This window comes from Poromitra crassiceps (assembly GCF_964638095.1).
Source record: "Poromitra crassiceps genome assembly, chromosome: 6".
NCBI classification, from domain to species: Eukaryota; Metazoa; Chordata; class Actinopteri; order Beryciformes; family Melamphaidae; genus Poromitra; species Poromitra crassiceps.
The window spans coordinates 10,877,573-10,895,609 of record NC_139627.1 but is presented as its reverse complement, the minus strand read 5'-3'; the positions used below and the strand labels follow the sequence as shown (position 1 = coordinate 10,895,609).

Sequence of the window (18,037 nt, the reverse complement as noted above, 5' to 3'; positions counted from 1 at the left end):
GCATACAAAATGTTGACAAGATAAAAAATAAGAATCTCGCAAAACACATTCTATCAATGCGCAACATAGACTACATGTTTGCATAACAAGATTGGGTCACAAATAGCGCTGCAACATTTCCCTGAGTCAGCGCTGGAGAAAGTAATGCAGTAACTTGAAGTTACTTGGATTAGTAATTGTAATATTGGGGAATTGTAATCCGTTACATTACTCGTTACTGGGGGAAAGTAATATATCATGTAATGATATATTATGTAATATAGGCCTATGTGACCTGGCTCTATCAAAATCAGTCACATTGACCCCAAAACACATTTTGAGTTTTATACACTGGTGGAAAGAGGAGAATGTAAGCTTTCTGCTGATATCATTATCTTTGTACTCCAAAGATTGAGTGATACACTGCTTTATGTTGTGACTGTTGCCAAACTATGTTTTTGAGAAAAATTAGATCAAAGATTGACAAAGTAAGCTAGTTCAGCTGGTAACTCCATGTAGCCTACAGTATGAGCTTCAAAACTATATTTAATGTTTGAATTTCACAATAATCTTTACACAGAATGAAAGCCAAGGCTTTATTTTGCTAAAATCTAGTGAAACCCCAAAACAGCAAAAACAAACAAACAATAATAATAAAGGTAATAATAATAATAATAATAATAATAATAATAATAATAATAATAATAATAAAATCAAGTTTCTAAACAAACGGGCCAGTGTTACGTGTGACTGATTTGGTCAGAGCAGGTCACATATTACGTAATAATATGACTTTAGTAAAATGTATCACTGTCCATTAACTATGTTCAGCATCTCCTGGGCTGGCCCCATAGAATGATGCAGACACTTCCTTCTTTATAGGTTCCTTGCTCTGCGTCAATGACTAGTGGTAGACTCGGTTGCATGCAGTGGCTGTGGCTCACAGAGCTGCAATAACCAAATAGATCAAGATCAAAACAATAATAACGTTTATTTTTGTAAGTCGCCCTGCTCCCTGCCCTGAACACCCCCTAGGTCGAGCTAGCTGACACCGCTGTAGAGTGCACCATGGTCGGCGTGAAGGTGATCGGGAACGATTCGGACTTCCAGCCGGAGCTAGCGGCCGCCGGCTCCAGGCTCGCCGTGGTGAAGTTCACAATGGCCGGGTAAGCTAGTCACCCGGCTCCGAGGCCCAGGCGCGGCTAGCTAGCAGCCAGGGCGTAGCTTGGTGCTAGCAGGAGACAAGCTAATGTTGGATTAGCTTACACTGTAGAAACAGGTGGAGCACGTTGTGTAGCGGTTTTGGAGAGCTTGTGTGGTTTAGCTGGCAGGACAGCAGGATGCTAGGTGGCTAGATTAGCATGCTAACGTTAGCAGGCGGCAGCTCTCTTTGCTATCATGACATAGCAATATTATTACAGTCTTATTAGCTGCTGAGCTGTCAGTAGTTTCAGGGATGTGGAGATACATCTAAAGCAGGGTGAACTATGACCCCCAGTCTGTGATCTGGATCACACAAACCACCAATATAAACAAAAATCGATTATGTTTCAAAACAAGTTTATGTATATAGCATCTTACAGCAAAGGCAATTCAAAGTGCTTTACACAAAACAGTAAACGCATTGAGCCTAAGTGATAAAGATACAATTCATATAAAATAACCAGCAAATGCATCACAGAAAAAAGAGAATCAAATCAAGTAAAATAGAAAGATATTTCTACCCTCCATAAAGGGAAACACAGAATCAAGTGGCGTCAATGCTGTTGGTAATGACAAGTATGAGTCACTCTCACACTAGTGACACTGTCAACCAGTATGCGATTAAGTGTGCCTTACCTCTCCAAAGATAATCACAGCTTAGTGCATTTACCTCTCCAAAGATAATCACAGTTTAAGTGTGCCTTACCTCTCCAAAGATAATCCCAGCTTAAGTGTGCCTTACCTCTCCAAAGATAATCACAGCTTAGTGCCTTACCTCTCCAAAGATAATCATAGCTTAGTGCATTTACCTCTCCAAAGATAATCAGAGTTTAAGTGTGCCTTACCTCTCCAAAGATAATCACAGCTTAAGTGTGCCCTACCTCTCCAAAGATAATCACAGTTTAAGTGTGCCTTACCTCTCCAAAGATAATCACAGCTTAAGTGTGCCTTACCTCTCCAAAGATAATCACAGTTTAAGTGTGCCTTACCTCTCCAAAGATAATCACAGCTTAAGTGTGCCTTACCTCTCCAAAGATAATCACAGCTTAAGTGTGCCATACCTCTCCAAAGATAATCACAGCTTAAATATTTTTTGCCGGCCTGGTGACACTGTCAACCAGTATAAGACGCAATCCAAGTAAATCACAACCGCTCGGTGCTATGTACTCAGTGTGGTGTATACTGTGAAACTAGGTCCTCCTCAGATGTCATCTGGACCTGAAAAGGTTGGTGAACTGAGTTTAGGTGTGTTTACCTGCACTACAGTCCGTTAGCATATCTGTTGTTTGAGCATTGTAGGAGGCTACCGTTGACTATTAAGTATTGTATAGTAAACACATGTAGTGAAGTTTAGAATATTATAGCCTAACGACAATCACAACAAAACAATATCTAAAAGGCGACTGGAGCACACGGATCAAGTGTATACAGGTTTCTTTATTGACTAACGTTTCGACCGTGTGTCTTCATCAGAGTCATGAGTCATGAGTCAGTCCCTATAACTATATAGTTTCTTCTAGTGCGGTTTCTATCTTCACATAATCTACAACTCTGACCTGTCCATCACAAACTGTCAGTTTTGCGAGTGCTTTGTTGTGTTGTTTGCTGATGGAGATCTGGAGGAGCAGCTGCTAATGCTAACAGACGCTCCTCTCCTCCCCAGGTGCCGGCCCTGTGTCAGAATAGCTCCTGCTTTCAACATGTTGAGTAACAAGTACCCACAGGTCGTCTTCCTCGAGGTCGATGTTCACGTCTGTCAGGTACGTTTCTATCTGTCACATCATGTCAAGGAGAGTGTGTCTGCCGTGTTCAGTCAGCGGCTCGGTGTCAACACTCCCACCCCACAGAGAGCAAGCATCAAGGCATTCTGTTCCATCGCTTTTAGGGCTGGGCGATATGGACGAAACCAAGTATCACAATCTTTTTGACCAAATCCCTCGACCGATGTTGTGACAATATTGTAAGGGATTGCTATTGGTGCTTTCACAAAATATTTACACAATGAAGCGTTTTGATAAATAATCATCAGTAATGTGGTTATAATGACTAAAGCTGCGTTCACACGACCTGTTAAAAGTTTTTCGCTGGCATCGAGTTTACATACAAAGTCAATGCAAACGAGCGATTGAGCGTATATTCGCCCGGGAGAAAAATCGCTGGGCGTCCGAGCGACAGAGACAGAGCGATAGGGAGAAAATACACTCGTCGCCCGAGATGAAATATCCCAACTCGAGCGAAATTACGCTGGACTCAGTCGCTCACTGTTCAACGCTGATTGGCTGCCGTGTGAGAGTGAGTCAAGGATCACACTGGCTTGGAACAAACCGCTGGTTTATTGTGTGGCAACAAACCGCATTGACAGGCTGACAGCTGACATGAAGTGAAGTCTACTACCGGTATAGAGCTCGCATTAGGAGCACGCTGATAGGCTTAGCTTGTAAACAACTACGGTGGCTCATAGTGGACAAACATCATGACATTGCGTAACGTTATAGCCCCCAGATGTCCGTCAATTCGTGTGCCTGTTGATGAGCGATTTAAACAGAGCGACAGAGTGATTCCAAAGGGTTGAATCAAGCGACAGAGCGAAAAATAAATATCTCGGTGTGAACACAGCTTAAGTGGGTAAAGGCAAATAATAGAACAGCTAGAACAGGCTGGTAAGATGCGTTCAGAAAATGACATCACTTTACTATAATGCAGCCCTTAAAACCAGGAAAACACTTATGACGCACCGCAATATTACCATATCCAAAATCTTAAGACCATATCTAGTCTCATCTAATGATGATATCAATATAGAATTGATATATTAGTCAGCCCTAGCTCAAGTATCAAAACATTTCTAGTCCTTGAAACATGAGAACCTGAATTTGGTTAATCTGCTGAATGTGAAACCAAAACAAAAACCATCTCTAATCACTGCAGCATGAAATCACAGAGACACTTGTATTCAATGACTTTGCATTTCTCTGAGACACACCTAGCATGACATGAAACTGTGCACCTCGACATGCTTCACACAGGAGTTTGGTTACAGGCAGCACAACATGGTGGTTCTCAAATGTGTTTAGTCTGGGAGCCAGACGGAGCGAATTCAGTCATCCATAATCAATAAAGGATACATTACAGTACTACTCACTGTCGTGTGGATATATTACAGTACTACAGAGGGGGGGGGGGTTTGGGGGAGAGAAACTACGTTAACAATAACCGATTAACTATTATATTATTATTATTATTATTATTATTATTTTTTTTTTTTAACTTATTTTTTATTACAGCAATTCAGACACAGTAACATGAACAACAAATTAATTAAACCGTGATGGGCACATTGATCATCCACTTTAGCTTCGTAACAATTTGAGGATGATGTGATTATTATTATTATTATTATTATAATTATTATTATTATTAACTGATTGTTAAGCTGCGCAACTAACGGTTAAGGAAAATGCAAGGAATTCCCATCCCTAGTGGGAGATAACCTGGGCTAACGGTACACGTGCGTTCTCTGCTGTGGCGATCGATGACGCTGTGTAGCAGTGCTGTGACGCACAGCAGGCAGCATGCTAAAGCCAAGCTTCGCTCAAAACAGAGCAACAAACCAAATAGGAAAGAATGTGTCTAGTTGATTCTGTGTTGACATTCTGCACGACGCGTTTCAGCACGGCGGCTCATAGTAAACCTTCTTCTACTGCTGGTGGTTTGAATGTGCGTTTGGCACGCGCGTGCCCCCGTTGTGTCCAGCTACTTTGCCGTGTTTAAGCACCGTGATTTGCCCCGAAGTTCTAAGCACCGCCCAGCTGGGAAGTTCTAAGCACCGCCCAGCTGGGAAGTTCTAAGCACCGCCCAGCTGGGAAGTTCTAAAGCACCGCCCAGCTGGGAAGTTCTAAGCACCGCCCAGCTGGGAAGTTCTAAGCACCGCCCAGCTGGGAAGTTCTAAGCACCGCCCAGCTGGGAAGTTCTAAGCACCGCCCAGCTGGGAAGTTCTAAGCACCGCCCAGCTGGGAAGTTCTAAGCACCGCCCAGCTGGGAAGTTCTAAGCACCGCCCAGCTGGGAAGTTCTAAGCACCGCCCAGCTGGGAAACTCAAGGCAATCTCACCTCACATTAGTTGGCTGTGTATGACCCATCAGTGTTTCCCCTACCATTCTACAGGCCTGGCGGGACATCCAGGCCAACGGCGCCCCGCCAGGCCAGAAAAATAATTTCAATTTTCTTTTTCTTTTCCCCCTTTTTTTTCGGATTTTTTTTCTGCTCTCCCCAAAATTGAACCTTTTATGGCATATTATTACAATACAACAATACTGGTGTTGACAGTAATAGAAGATGCCAAATCATTCAAAACAATAAGCATTTTGCTTTTAGGAGCATCGTGCCAGCGTGCGGCGCTGTTACAAAACGTGTCAACGTGTGTCGTTGCCTGGGAAACGCACATCCCATAATACAACTGTTCGCATCGCATCCCATAATAGTATGATGATACTTGGGATGCCATTGCGAACACGGATGCGAACAGGTTAGCTAAAAGTTTAGCGTCGCCGGCGACGGCCCCCACCGTTGCGGTCGAGGTACGTTTCGAAATCCCTCCAGGCCTGAAAGATTTTCTAGGGGGAAACACTGCCCATACATGAGCTGCCCTCGGCTGCGGCGTGAACAGAGAGGGGGCGGGGGGCGAAAGAAGCATCCATACGCTTATTTGGACGTCGATTACCATGGCAACGATTGAAGCATTGAAGCTTCAAAGCATTAGCCGAAGCAACGCTCAACCTACGCTGAACCCACAAGTTTCATTTAGTTGTTAACATGTTAACAGGCGAAGCCGTTCACCCCAGCCGCACACGTGTCACGCTCAAGGCACTAGGGGTGTCAAAAACAATCGATTATAAGATGCATCGCGATGCGGTCGTGCACGATTCTGCATCGATTCACAAATGTCAAAAATCGTTTTTTTTTTAAATAATCGAATAAAATATTAGGGATGTCCCGATCCGATCACGTGATCGGAAATCGGGGCCGATCACGTGATTTTCAACTGATCCGGAATCGGGGGGAAGAGATCGGATTTTTATGTATAAAAACGTCACAAAACAAATATGGCAATTCTCACATTTCAGTCATCCAAATAAACAATCTGTCATTTATTTTATCATTGCAATTTGTCATATTCATCGTAAACACGAGCCCTCTTGCACGCAGCAACATATGCAGTTTTAACTTTAGTAGTGGGGAGTGACGAGTGAGCATTGATAAGAAGCGAACTAATCCGTTGCAGCAGCGCACAAGAGATTGGCCATTTTGGGGCGCAACAAACCTCTCTGTGCTATTGTCCTGTTGTTTGCGGCGCCAAAATGGCCGCGGTTCTCTTGCTATTGTCACTTCTTTCCTTCCATACTCTTTGTTTAGTGTTCGACTAGCCACACATCAGAACTGATCAGAACGCGATAAAACATACAAAAACACATGTCCAACCATAACTAGATGGTCGCACAGTGGCTAAAACAGAAACAAGACGTAACGTTAGTTAGGGATCATGATTAAACTCACCTAGGAGTCGGACTAGGAAGAAAAGCCAGAAGTGCACTGCCTGCATCATCAGTAAAGTTCCCATAACGAACATCTTTTTGTTGTCGGCATTCCGTCGGTCTTGTGAATAAAATCTGTCGTTCCTCCATGGTGTCAGAAGTGGCCGGACTGCACTCGTCTCACAGATAAAGTTTCAAACATTTTAAATCCACACAGACTGTCCTCAGTGTCTCCATGTAACTTGTAAACAGAGCTGCACCGCTGCACCCCGCCCCCATTTAGCAAGCATGCTCAAGAAGAGTACCTGGCTGCAGACAGTGGAGAACCTCCATGCCTGATTCTATTGATGTTGCTCAATGGCCGAAACTCGAAACAATAGCAGACATTAGCCAGTGAAATGAAATTAGGCAGCATGCAAATGAATACTACCAGCCGTGTCCAGAGATAGCCTAGGTAATTTCTCTCTCAGAGTCAGTTTTTATCTTACAAAATATACCTATTTACTGATTCTAAAACGACTCCATTTTATGTGTTATGTGTTTTCACCATACAACCTTTCCCCTCAAATTGTTAGATTTCAACATGGCGAGTTTGTAGTGAAAAAAACAGACTGCGTCATATTTTTTATTTTGTTATTTTGTGCTGCACCATTGATAAGCTGTAAAGATATTTTATTTTGTTTACTTGGTTTAAAACCAATGCTGCACTAACTGAGTTGTGGTTGTGATAAAAGAGCCGTACAAAGATGTCATATTGGTTGGTTAAAATAAAAACACTTAAACACTTAGAAGAAAAGGGGGGAAAAGCATCCAAGTTGTCTCAACTTGTTGTCCCAACTATTTCTGCAATGCATTGCAGAAATATCGGATCGGGACTCGGTATCGGCAGATACTCAAAATCATATGACTCGGACTCGGACTCGGGGGCAAAAAAAGGTGATCGGGACATCCCTATAAAATATAATGGAAGTACATGCAGTTGTTTTTTTTGGATCATAATACAATGCAATTCCAAATGCACTTTTATTTTAAAAGTAGCCACACAGTGAGAAAAAAGAGTGAGAAACAATAAATCATGTATTGGGGAAAAAAGTGATGCATCGAGATGCATCGATAATCGTAATCGAATCGAATCGTAGGCCTCCGAATCGTAATCGAATCGAATCGTGAGGCCAGTGAAGATTCACAGCCCTACAAGGCACGCTCAAGCCTTGCTCAAGCGATCCTTCAGGATTCAGTCCTATTTTCCAAGCGTGACGCGTGAAGCTTGAAGCTGTCAGGCATGAAGTCAATGGGAGTTGTGGGTGGGTTCAAGGCTAAGCGTCAGCTCAGCTTGAGCCTGCCTCAAGCTTCAGCTCTGCTGACGTTAGGCCTGAACAAAGGCTTAGGGTCAGCCCCAGTTTTGTAGAAAAACCAGCGGTGAACACTAGGGATGTCACAATATATCGTCCCACAATATATCGCGATATCAAAACGTGACAATACGTATCGTTGAGATGAAATCTCATATCGTGAGAAAAAGAAGCTGAACATGGTGGCACTGATCTGCATCTGATTGCATGCTCGCTCTCCTTTTCATTGCTTTGTTTGAACAGACGAGGGACGTTACAGACACGGAGGAGGAAAATGGTGAAGTGACTCAAATTAGCCTGGAGGATGCCCCCTCGACTTACAAATCGATCGCCAAAAAATATTGTTAAAATATCGTATCGTATCGTTATCGTGAACCCAATATTGTGTATCGTATCGTATCGTGAACTGAGTGTATTGTGACCTGAGTGTATCGTGACACCCCTAGTGAACACAGAGATGACGGTCTGACCCAAACAAAGATAAAACAAACCAGTAAACTTGGTGGAGCGTTACTTGGGATGACTGCAGCTCCTCAGCCTCTCATTGAGTTTAAACAGTAGAGTCTGTTTCTTCTTTCCATCAAGCAACTCCGTTAAGAGCATAGTCCTTCTGTTCTTCTGCCTCGCCGCCATGTTGGCGCTCAGAACAAACACGCACAAAACTATCATCAAAAATTCTGTTTTCTCATGGATCAGTTTGGCCACCCAGACAGAGATATCTACTAATGCCTCCCACACACTAGAGGATAAAAGGCCCGATTTAATGCCCGATTCCCCTCAGGGGGGCGTGGCCCGATTCGAGGCTAGTCTCAACCGATTTTTTGTCAAAATAATTGTCAAGTGTCTGGTGTCAATAAATTATTGATTGAATCGGAGCCGGCCCGATCTCGAATCGGGCATATCAAACATGTTTGATATTTACGATGGCTGTCTCCCGACGGAACCCGCAATAGCCAATGAGAGCGAGCAGACCGGGACGCGTCGACGGTCATACCCGGATGTTAATGCAGCGCTACGAGTTGTGGCAACAGCAGTGCCATGTAGCTCCTCTCTCCCCAGCATCCTCACAGCTTAAAACAGGGTGGACAGCGGCGGATGGCTCTCCAAACATGTGCCGAGCGGTTTGTTTGCTTCAAGGGAGCGGATATGCTGTAATATGAGCTCTCAGACAGGACGTTGTTTTAGCTCATTTTCCGAGGGTGTCCGCGCTGCTTGAAGTGGACCCGCCGCTCGGTGCATGTTTGGAGAGCCATCTGCTGTTGTCTGTGTGAAAAAATTGCGGTTTTGTGGGATATAAACAGCCTAACAGTCTAGTTGCTGGAATCGCTGTGAGTCGGTACTTCAAACGGCTGGTGTGTGGTCTCGCAGTCTGGCCGAATCGTCTAGTGTGTGCGTTCAGGCGATTTTAATGTTAAAATCTGATGAAATTGTCCTTATGTCTGTGGTCTCTCATGTTTTTAAAATCGGTTAAGATTTGAAAATCCTCTAGTGTGTAGGCAGCATAAGAGACAGACATTAATTATTTTCGTGCTAATTTCATCACATATTGGGTAAAGTGACCAGTGGGCCAAACACCCCAAAACTCAGTTTTGTTAAGGTTTGGAGAACGTATGGAATTTTTAAATGGCAGGTAATTGGACTCCTGTAGCTGGAGTCCAATTACAAAGGACCTCCAATTAGCACACGGTGATACTAGCATTGTAAGCATGTCGTTGCCTGGTAAGACAGTGAAGGCGGTTGGTAAGATCGTGCAGCAGAGACAGTGGCCCAGGGTTAGCTATCCGTGTTTTTGTTCGAGTCCCAGTTCCTTATTTCACTTCCAGTACACCTACTACTACAGTGAATTCCTATTTCAAATGTATGCAAATGTTTCTTAACCCCAAATCCCATAGAATTCAAGCTAGTTACACGCTAACAGCGAAGCGGCTTGTGTTAAAGGAACACTCCGCCCATTTTCAACCAGCTTTGTATCATTAGAACTAGAGCTGTGCATCTTCACTGATCTCACGATTCGATACGATTCCATTATACAAGTCTACGATTCGATTCAATTATACGATGCATCTCGATGCATCTCTGATGCATCGCGATTAGAGATGCTGCGATCCGATCATGTGATCGGATATCGGCGCGATATCAGCCAAAAAACATGGATCGGATCGGATCGGATTCCAGCGAAAATGACCGATCCAAGGCTCCGATATAAGCACTCCATTCCATGACTCCGCTCCAGGATTTCTATCCAGCATGCAGCAGCAGCAGCAAAGAGGCCGCGTTGAGCCTAGGATGGCCAGGGCCAAAACGTCAGACACACCCGTCCTTAACCTATGTGCGATTCGAAATCACGCGTCCGCACCAGTTTCACAGTTTCAAATTATAACAAAACAACCACTATTTTCTGAGATTATGGGAAAGTCTGAGCTGCCGTTACTCTAAACCAAACGTGGGGATGAGGCAGCGGATTTGTTTTGGCGTTAACGTAACGTTAGCTGTTGTGATGATGGCTAACGTTAGCTAGCTGGTTAGGCTATCTAGTTGCAAGGCAGCGCTCCACAAGCTTGTTGTGACCAAAACCCCCGCATTTAAAGCATTTCATACTCCCAGAGCTGGCGTAAACCATAGAGAACCTCATGCATTAGCCTACTCAAAATGAAACGTCCAGGGTTTGTGTCTCCAAAATCAACTAACGCTAAACGTTACATGCAAGCTAACGTAGCTAGCTGCGGAGCACTCATGATCTATAAGGAAAACGAATGCGCACATAGCCTACATAATTGTCAACATCACATACATGTATTTTCTTTAATCTAGACTACAGGCATCATTTTTCAGTCAAAAGTGAAACGACACAGATATGATGGCGTATAGTGAGGCTTTCCATGCCTCACTATAGAACTGGCCCCATGCAAAATTCAGACCGCTTATATGTTGCCGTCATGCCAATAAGAGTCTAAATGTAATTTTTTATGTTTTATCTGCAGACTAAGCAGCTAGGCTTTCGGTTCTATAAAAGCCATTATTTTTTGTATTGACTTGAGTGATACACTTTACTAAAAAAAATATTATATCACAATAGTGATGTCAGATTTGCTTAGGTCAGAGCTATGGAATATTAAATCATCCATCTCGCCCAGCCCTAATTTGATTGTTATGTTTTAGTTTTACATCAAATTAATTAGATGAACTAAATCGTTTACATACTATATTACCAAAGCACACACATACATACCTAACCCTAAAAATGTGTGTTGCCTGCTAGCTATCAGACAGCATAGAGAGACTTAAATATGTGCTGTATCGGTATCGGATCGAAATCGGTATCGAATCGGGTATCGAAATTTGATCGGAATCGGATCGGTTTTGAGCTAAAATATCGAAATCGGATCGGAATTGAAAAATCTCGATCGCAGCATCTCTAATCGCGATGCATCTTAAATCGATGCATCACTTTTTCCGCAATACATGATTTATTTTTTCTCACTTTCTTTTTTCTCACTGTGTGGCTACTTTTAAAATAAAAGTGCATTTGGAATTGCATTGTATTATGATCCATAATTAAAATAAACAACTGCATGTACTTACATTCTATTTTATTTGATTATAATTTTTTTTTTTTTTTTATAATCGATTTTTGATATTTGTTAATCGATTCAGAATCGTCCTATTAAGCATCGCGATGCATCTCTGAATCGATTATTTTCGGCAGCTCTAATTAGAACATCAGTAGTATATCAGAAAACTGTAAACGGTTTTGAAGTCTGTCATTTAATTTGACAGTTATTGAGTGTTAAAGTGTGGACCAGTGACATCACTGGTCCACACTAACTCAAATTAATATAACTCATTAACTCAAATCAACTCTCAATAACTGTCAAACTAGATGAATGATGAATAGTTTGACAGTTATTGAGAGTTGATTTGAGTTAATGAGTTATTAATTTGAGTTAGTGTGGACCAGTGATGTCACTGGTCCACACTTTAACACTCAATAACTGTCAAATTAAATGATAGACTTCAAAACCGTTTAGTTTTCTGATATACTACTGACTATTCTAATGATACAAAGCTGGTTGAAAATGGGCGGAGTGTTCCTTTAACACTGTTCTAGAAGTCACATGATTCGAACTTTGTTTCGTTCCAATCCCTGTCCCGTTAACGTCTCCACCTGGCTCACCGAACTCATTTTGAAAAAGCCGTCTCCTCCTCTTCCTGCCAGGCGACGGCGGCGGCCAACAACATCTCAGCCACGCCCTCCTTCCTGTTCTTCAGGAACCGAGTGCGAGTGGACCAGTACCAGGGGGCGGACGCTGCGGGGCTGGAGGACAAGATCAAACAGCACACGGAAAACGACCCGGGAAACAACGAGGACTCCGACATTCCCAAGGGATACGTGAGTAGATCCACCTTCACGATGGGCGGAGAGTGTTGGACACACTTTCAGTACTCGCACCGATCGTCAAGGGTTGACTTCTGTAATTTGACCATCAACAACCATAAGGGGACATTCACACCAAAAGCGTTTTTTGGAGCTGCCAGCGCCTTTCTGCAATTCATTCTCTATGTAGCTAAATCATAGTTTATAGAAAGATATTCCATATTCCATACTGAAATGCTATAACAGAAGTATTGGCCAGAATGACATGAACATTTATTGGACACTTATTCAGCGGGTATCTTGCATGTTGCGTTCAGGTGCACTGTAAAAAAAAAAAAAAAATTTTTTGTGGCGGTCAAAATCCTTTTGTGGCGGCCCACCACAAATTCCTTTATGTATGGGAAACACTGCAGTAGTGTAGTGTATAGTGTGCCATCAGTGTACCACAGCACAGTAGTGTAGTGTGTAGTGTAGTGTAGTGTAGTGTGCCATCAGTGTACCACAGCACAGTAGTGTAGTGTGTAGTGTAGTGTAGTGTGCCATCAGTGTACCACAGCACAGTAGTGTAGTGTGTAGTGTAGTGTAGTGTGCCATCAGTGTACCACAGCACAGTAGTGTAGTGTGCCATCAGTGTACCACAGCACAGTAGTGTAGTGTGTAGTGTAGTGTGCCATCAGTGTACCATAGCACAGTAGTGTAGTGTGTAGTGTAGTGTGCCATCAGTGTACCACAGCACAGTAGTGTAGTGTAGTGTGCCATCAGTGTACCACAGTAGTGTAGTGTAGTGTAGTGTAGTGTGCCATCAGTGTACCATAGCACAGTAGTGTAGTGTAGTGTAGTGTAGTGTGCCATCAGTGTACCACAGCACAGTAGTGTAGTGTGTAGTGTAGTGTGCCATCAGTGTACCATAGCACAGTAGTGTAGTGTGTAGTGTAGTGTGCCATCAGTGTACCATAGCACAGTAGTGTAGTGTGTAGTGTGTAGTGTAGTGTGCCATCAGTGTACCATAGCACAGTAGTGTAGTGTGTAGTGTGTAGTGTAGTGTGCCATCAGTGTACCATAGCACAGTAGTGTAGTGTGTAGTGTGTAGTGTAGTGTGCCATCAGTGTACCATAGCACAGTAGTGTAGTGTGTAGTGTGTAGTGTAGTGTGCCATCAGTGTACCACAGCACAGTAGTGTAGTGTGTAGTGTGTAGTGTAGTGTGCCATCAGTGTACCATAGCACAGTAGTGTAGTGTGTAGTGTAGTGTGCCATCAGTGTACCATAGCACAGTAGTGTAGTGTGTAGTGTAGTGTGCCATCAGTGTACCACAGCACAGTAGTGTAGTGTGTAGTGTAGTGTGCCATCAGTGTACCACAGCACAGTAGTGTAGTGTAGTGTGCCATCAGTGTACCACAGCACAGTAGTGTAGTGTAGTGTGCCATCAGTGTACCATAGCACAGTAGTGTAGTGTGTAGTGTAGTGTGCCATCAGTGTACCACAGTAGTGTAGTGTAGTAGGGATGTCAATTTTCGGTTAATTTCACTTTCGATTAACCGACGCTAATAATCGATTAACCTATCGGTTAATTCATAATTTTTTAATATTAATTTTTGTTTTTATTATTATTATTATTATTATTATTTTTATATTAACTGATAGACCGACAGCAATAACCGAACAACGACGTTAGCGACGGTTAATCGATTAACGACGGTTAACCGTTGACATCCCTATAGTGTAGTGTAGTGTAGTGTGCCATCAGTGTACCACAGCACAGTAGTGTAGTGTAGTGTAGTGTAGTGTGTAGTGTAGTGTAGTGTGTAGTGTGTAGTTTAGTGTAGTGTGTAGTTTAGTGTAGTGTAGTGTAGTGTGCCATCAGTGTACCACAGCACAGTAGAGTGTTGACACATTCAAGCCTCTTTTTAATTGTTGTCTGTGAGCCTGTTATTTCTCATTGTAACAATTCTCAATGTTGCAGCAGTAATTAACCTTGATCCATGTCTCAAACTCCTGTTCGCTCCTTGAATTCTGAATGTGATCTTTATGAAGGTGTGAGAACCCTGTTAAAAGCTTCTCACTCATTTATACAGTGGATCAAATTCATCATGATGAGGATTTTGAAGGAAGTTGACCTCCAGGCAGCGGAGACTGCGGCTTTGTGTAGAGCAGTGTAACAGGCAGCCAATCAGGAGCCTGTTTGATACAGAGTCCTTATTTCCATTTGATTTGATTGCCTCCGAAAGAGTGTACGGTGGCCCAGCAGGGACAAAATCTGATAACAGACAAAGACCAAAGTCCTGTATTAAAAAAACAGAACATGCTTGATCAGCAAACCCTCTCACAGCAGATGAAGGTCAAAGTAAACAGAGGTTGAGGTTGTGTTTGTTGTGTTGTTTGTTTCCAGATGGACCTCATGCCTTTCGTCAACAAAACCGGCTGCGAGTGCCTCAATGAGAGCGACGACTGCGGCTTCGACAACTGCTTAACCAAAGACGACTCCTACCTGGAGTCTGACTGTGACGAACAGGTAAATACGACTCCTACCTGGAGTCTGACTGTGACGAACAGGTAAAGACGACTTACCTGGTGTCTGACTGTGACGAACAGGTAAAGACGACTCCTACCTGGAGTCTGACTGTGACGAACAGGTAAAGACGACTCCTACCTGGTGTCTGACTGTGACGAACAGGTAAAGACGACTCCTACCTGGAGTCTGACTGTGACGAACAGGTAAAGACGACTTACCTGGTGTCTGACTGTGACGAACAGGTAAAGACGACTCCTACCTGGAGTCTGACTGTGACGAACAGGTAAAGACGACTCCTACCTGGTGTCTGACTGTGACGAACAGGTAAAGACGACTCCTACCTGGAGTCTGACTGTGAGAAACAGGTAAAGACGACTCCTACCTGGAGTCTGACTGTGACGAACAGGTAAAGACGACTCCTACCTGGTGTCTGACTGCGACGAACAGGTAAAGACGACTCCTACCTGGTGTCTGACTGTGAGAAACAGGTCGCCCGCCGCTGCTAACGATGCTAAGCTTACCTGCTTACCTGAGAGTTTCACTGCTTTACCAACCAGCCAGATCATTACAACTATGGCAGCCTCTTTTATACTTTCCTTTAGCAGCCTATATTATCAAGTAGGGGTGGGCGGGGGGGGCGGGGCATAAGGCTTGGTTTCTATTCATTTCTTTTGAACCTGTGGCATTTCTTTTGAACAGCCAATACCAGTGCTCCACCTACGGTCATACATTGGTACAGCCTGGCCCTGTAGTGTATTAAAGCAACTATCTTGCATTAGGTTAAAGAGGTCACAATCAGCTACAATAAAGATTAGCTCCTCATAGGGCTGTGCGATTAATCGATTTTGAATCGTAATCGAATTAATTAGTTAGGACGATGTTAAAAAAATGAAAATCGTAAAATCGTTTTTTTTTTTTTTTTTTTTTTTTTTTTTATTTAAATTTAATTTTCACTTTAACTAGGGTAAGTACGTTACGCGGGGCGGCTCTCTCTCATGTACGCATGCTGCTACTTGTGTAAAGTCTCTCTAGAGGCTGTGATACTGGCTACTAAAAACAGCAGCACAATGGACTTATTTCAACACCTCCGATCAAAAAGCAGCTTGTTGCACTGCAGGCTGTAGCCTACAAGATAACGATTGCCACAACACACTCACGCGCGCACACGAACACAGACATTATCACCGGACGATGAAACGTTGCCAGTTCACATAATAACAAAACAACACGTGAGGCCACCGAGTACTGATAGATTGGCTGTATTCATGGCTGCCTCAGCTGACTCACCTGTCCCTGTGTGTCTGAATTTCCCGCTAACTGCTATCGCAGTTCCACGCATTCCTGTTGTGACTTTGTGTTATTCTAGTACAGATATAACTCCGAGCACGGGTGGTCGCTTAGACACTAATATAATTATCTCACGGAGGAACACGCAAATCCACCAGTGTCAAGTTAGCAAGCAACAGCCAGGAAGTTAAGCATAGCAGCGGCAAGCTAAAACAGGAAGTTGAGTTGTTCTACCTTCAGAGTAAAAGCGTAAATTGTCAATTATGGAAAAAAGGGGGGAAAAGAGCTCTGCAGGGCAACAAATGTTTAGAGAAGTATAATAGTATAATAAATCGAAATCGAAATCGAAAATCGAGTTTTGAGAGAAAAAATCGTCAATTTTAGTTTTAGGCAAAATCGCACAGCCCTAGCTCCTCAATGGATTTCCTTATGATGACGAGAGGTTGAGAGAAGATGTTTTGCCCGGTTTAACGTTACGAGGACACGCGCAAATATGGATCAAACGCGGACTTAGCACAGCGCAAATGCCTCGGTCGGCGGTAGGACTGGAGGTAACTTATCCCCGCTCTACTCACCGGCTGATTTGTGTGACTCTTAAGACGCAAGGGGCGTGTTGACAGAGTCTGGTGCGGTGTGGAGGTGAGTAAAAGAAAAAACACTGACGAAAGCAAAGCGTGTGATTTGCAACAAAATTATATAAACGATAGAGCACAATATGAAGAAAAAAAAAAAAAAACTCTCGTAACGCACAAGCCCGTCTTTTATTGTCACACGAACACCACAATAGATGCATGCGGCCACAACACACTCATGCTGACGGTGGCCGGTGAAAAGTGTCCTCTGCATTTAACCCATCCAGGCATGTCCTTTCCTCCGAGGGGCAGGCCAGGAGCAGTGGTCGCTTTCTCGTACAGCGCACGGGGACCAACTTCGGATGTTGTCGTCACTGGTCGGATGACAATCTGATCTTCTGCATGTTTTTAGTGGGGGGGTTGTATACGGAGGAACCCCCTGGGGGAGCACGGGGAGAACATGCAAACTCCACACAGAGAGAAAGGCCCTTACGACGAGATACCCCACCTGGGCAGTAGGCACTGAAGATATGGGGGGGAACACAACCACAGTGTCCCAGGCGAGAATCGAACTCAGGGCCTTCAGACTGAGAGGCGACAGCTCTACCACTGAGCCACCGTGCCCCCAGTGAAACGATAGACATTTTCTACCATGAAAAAGTTTTTTTTTAACACTAATTATCTCTGCGGAGAAATGGGCTGTCTCACGTTTCTCACGCGCAGCATGATCGGCTGCATAGAACAGCAACAATAAAGCAACATCTGCAAACGATCGCATATCGCATATTTGAGCTCAAAATCGGCAGATCCCGATCGCGTGCCTGATATATGTATTATATATATTTAATATATCATTTATATCATATATATATATTTATATGATATATATATTGCCCAGATTACAGCAGTTATGAACAGATGCCTAGGAAAGTGATCTTTTTTGCACACAAGATAAAAAGATCAGCTTTCAGGACTTTAGCGGCTGTAAATGGTGACTCTGCCGTCGCTCCGTGTTAAACCGCACAGCAATGTGCACGAGTCCAGAACAAAGGGCCTTTTTCCTGTATTGGCTTTCTTGCTCCCGCCTCAGACATATCTGACCGATAAGCAGAGTGCACGTTCTAAGCGGAGTGCACGTTCTAAGCGGAGTGCACGTTCTAAGCGGAGTGCACGTTCTAAGCGGAGTGCACGTTCTAAGCGGAGTGCACGTTCTAAGCAGAGTGCACGTT

The 18,037-nt window shown here is 43.5% G+C and overlaps 1 protein-coding gene across 1 annotated transcript in view; it reads left to right on the top strand.

Moving 5' to 3' along the window:
• Positions 1 to 893: 893 nt before the first annotated feature.
• The window catches only part of txnl1 (thioredoxin-like 1), a 35,189-nt gene continuing 18,045 nt past the window's right edge, over positions 894 to 18,037 (top strand). The window contains exons 1-4 of the mRNA XM_083639140.1: positions 894 to 1,145; positions 2,846 to 2,942; positions 12,281 to 12,454; positions 14,827 to 14,949. Of these exons, the coding sequence (XP_083495266.1) occupies positions 1,048 to 1,145; positions 2,846 to 2,942; positions 12,281 to 12,454; positions 14,827 to 14,949 (492 nt within the window). The 5' untranslated portion in view covers positions 894 to 1,047. The remainder of the gene's footprint in view (positions 1,146 to 2,845; positions 2,943 to 12,280; positions 12,455 to 14,826; positions 14,950 to 18,037) is intronic.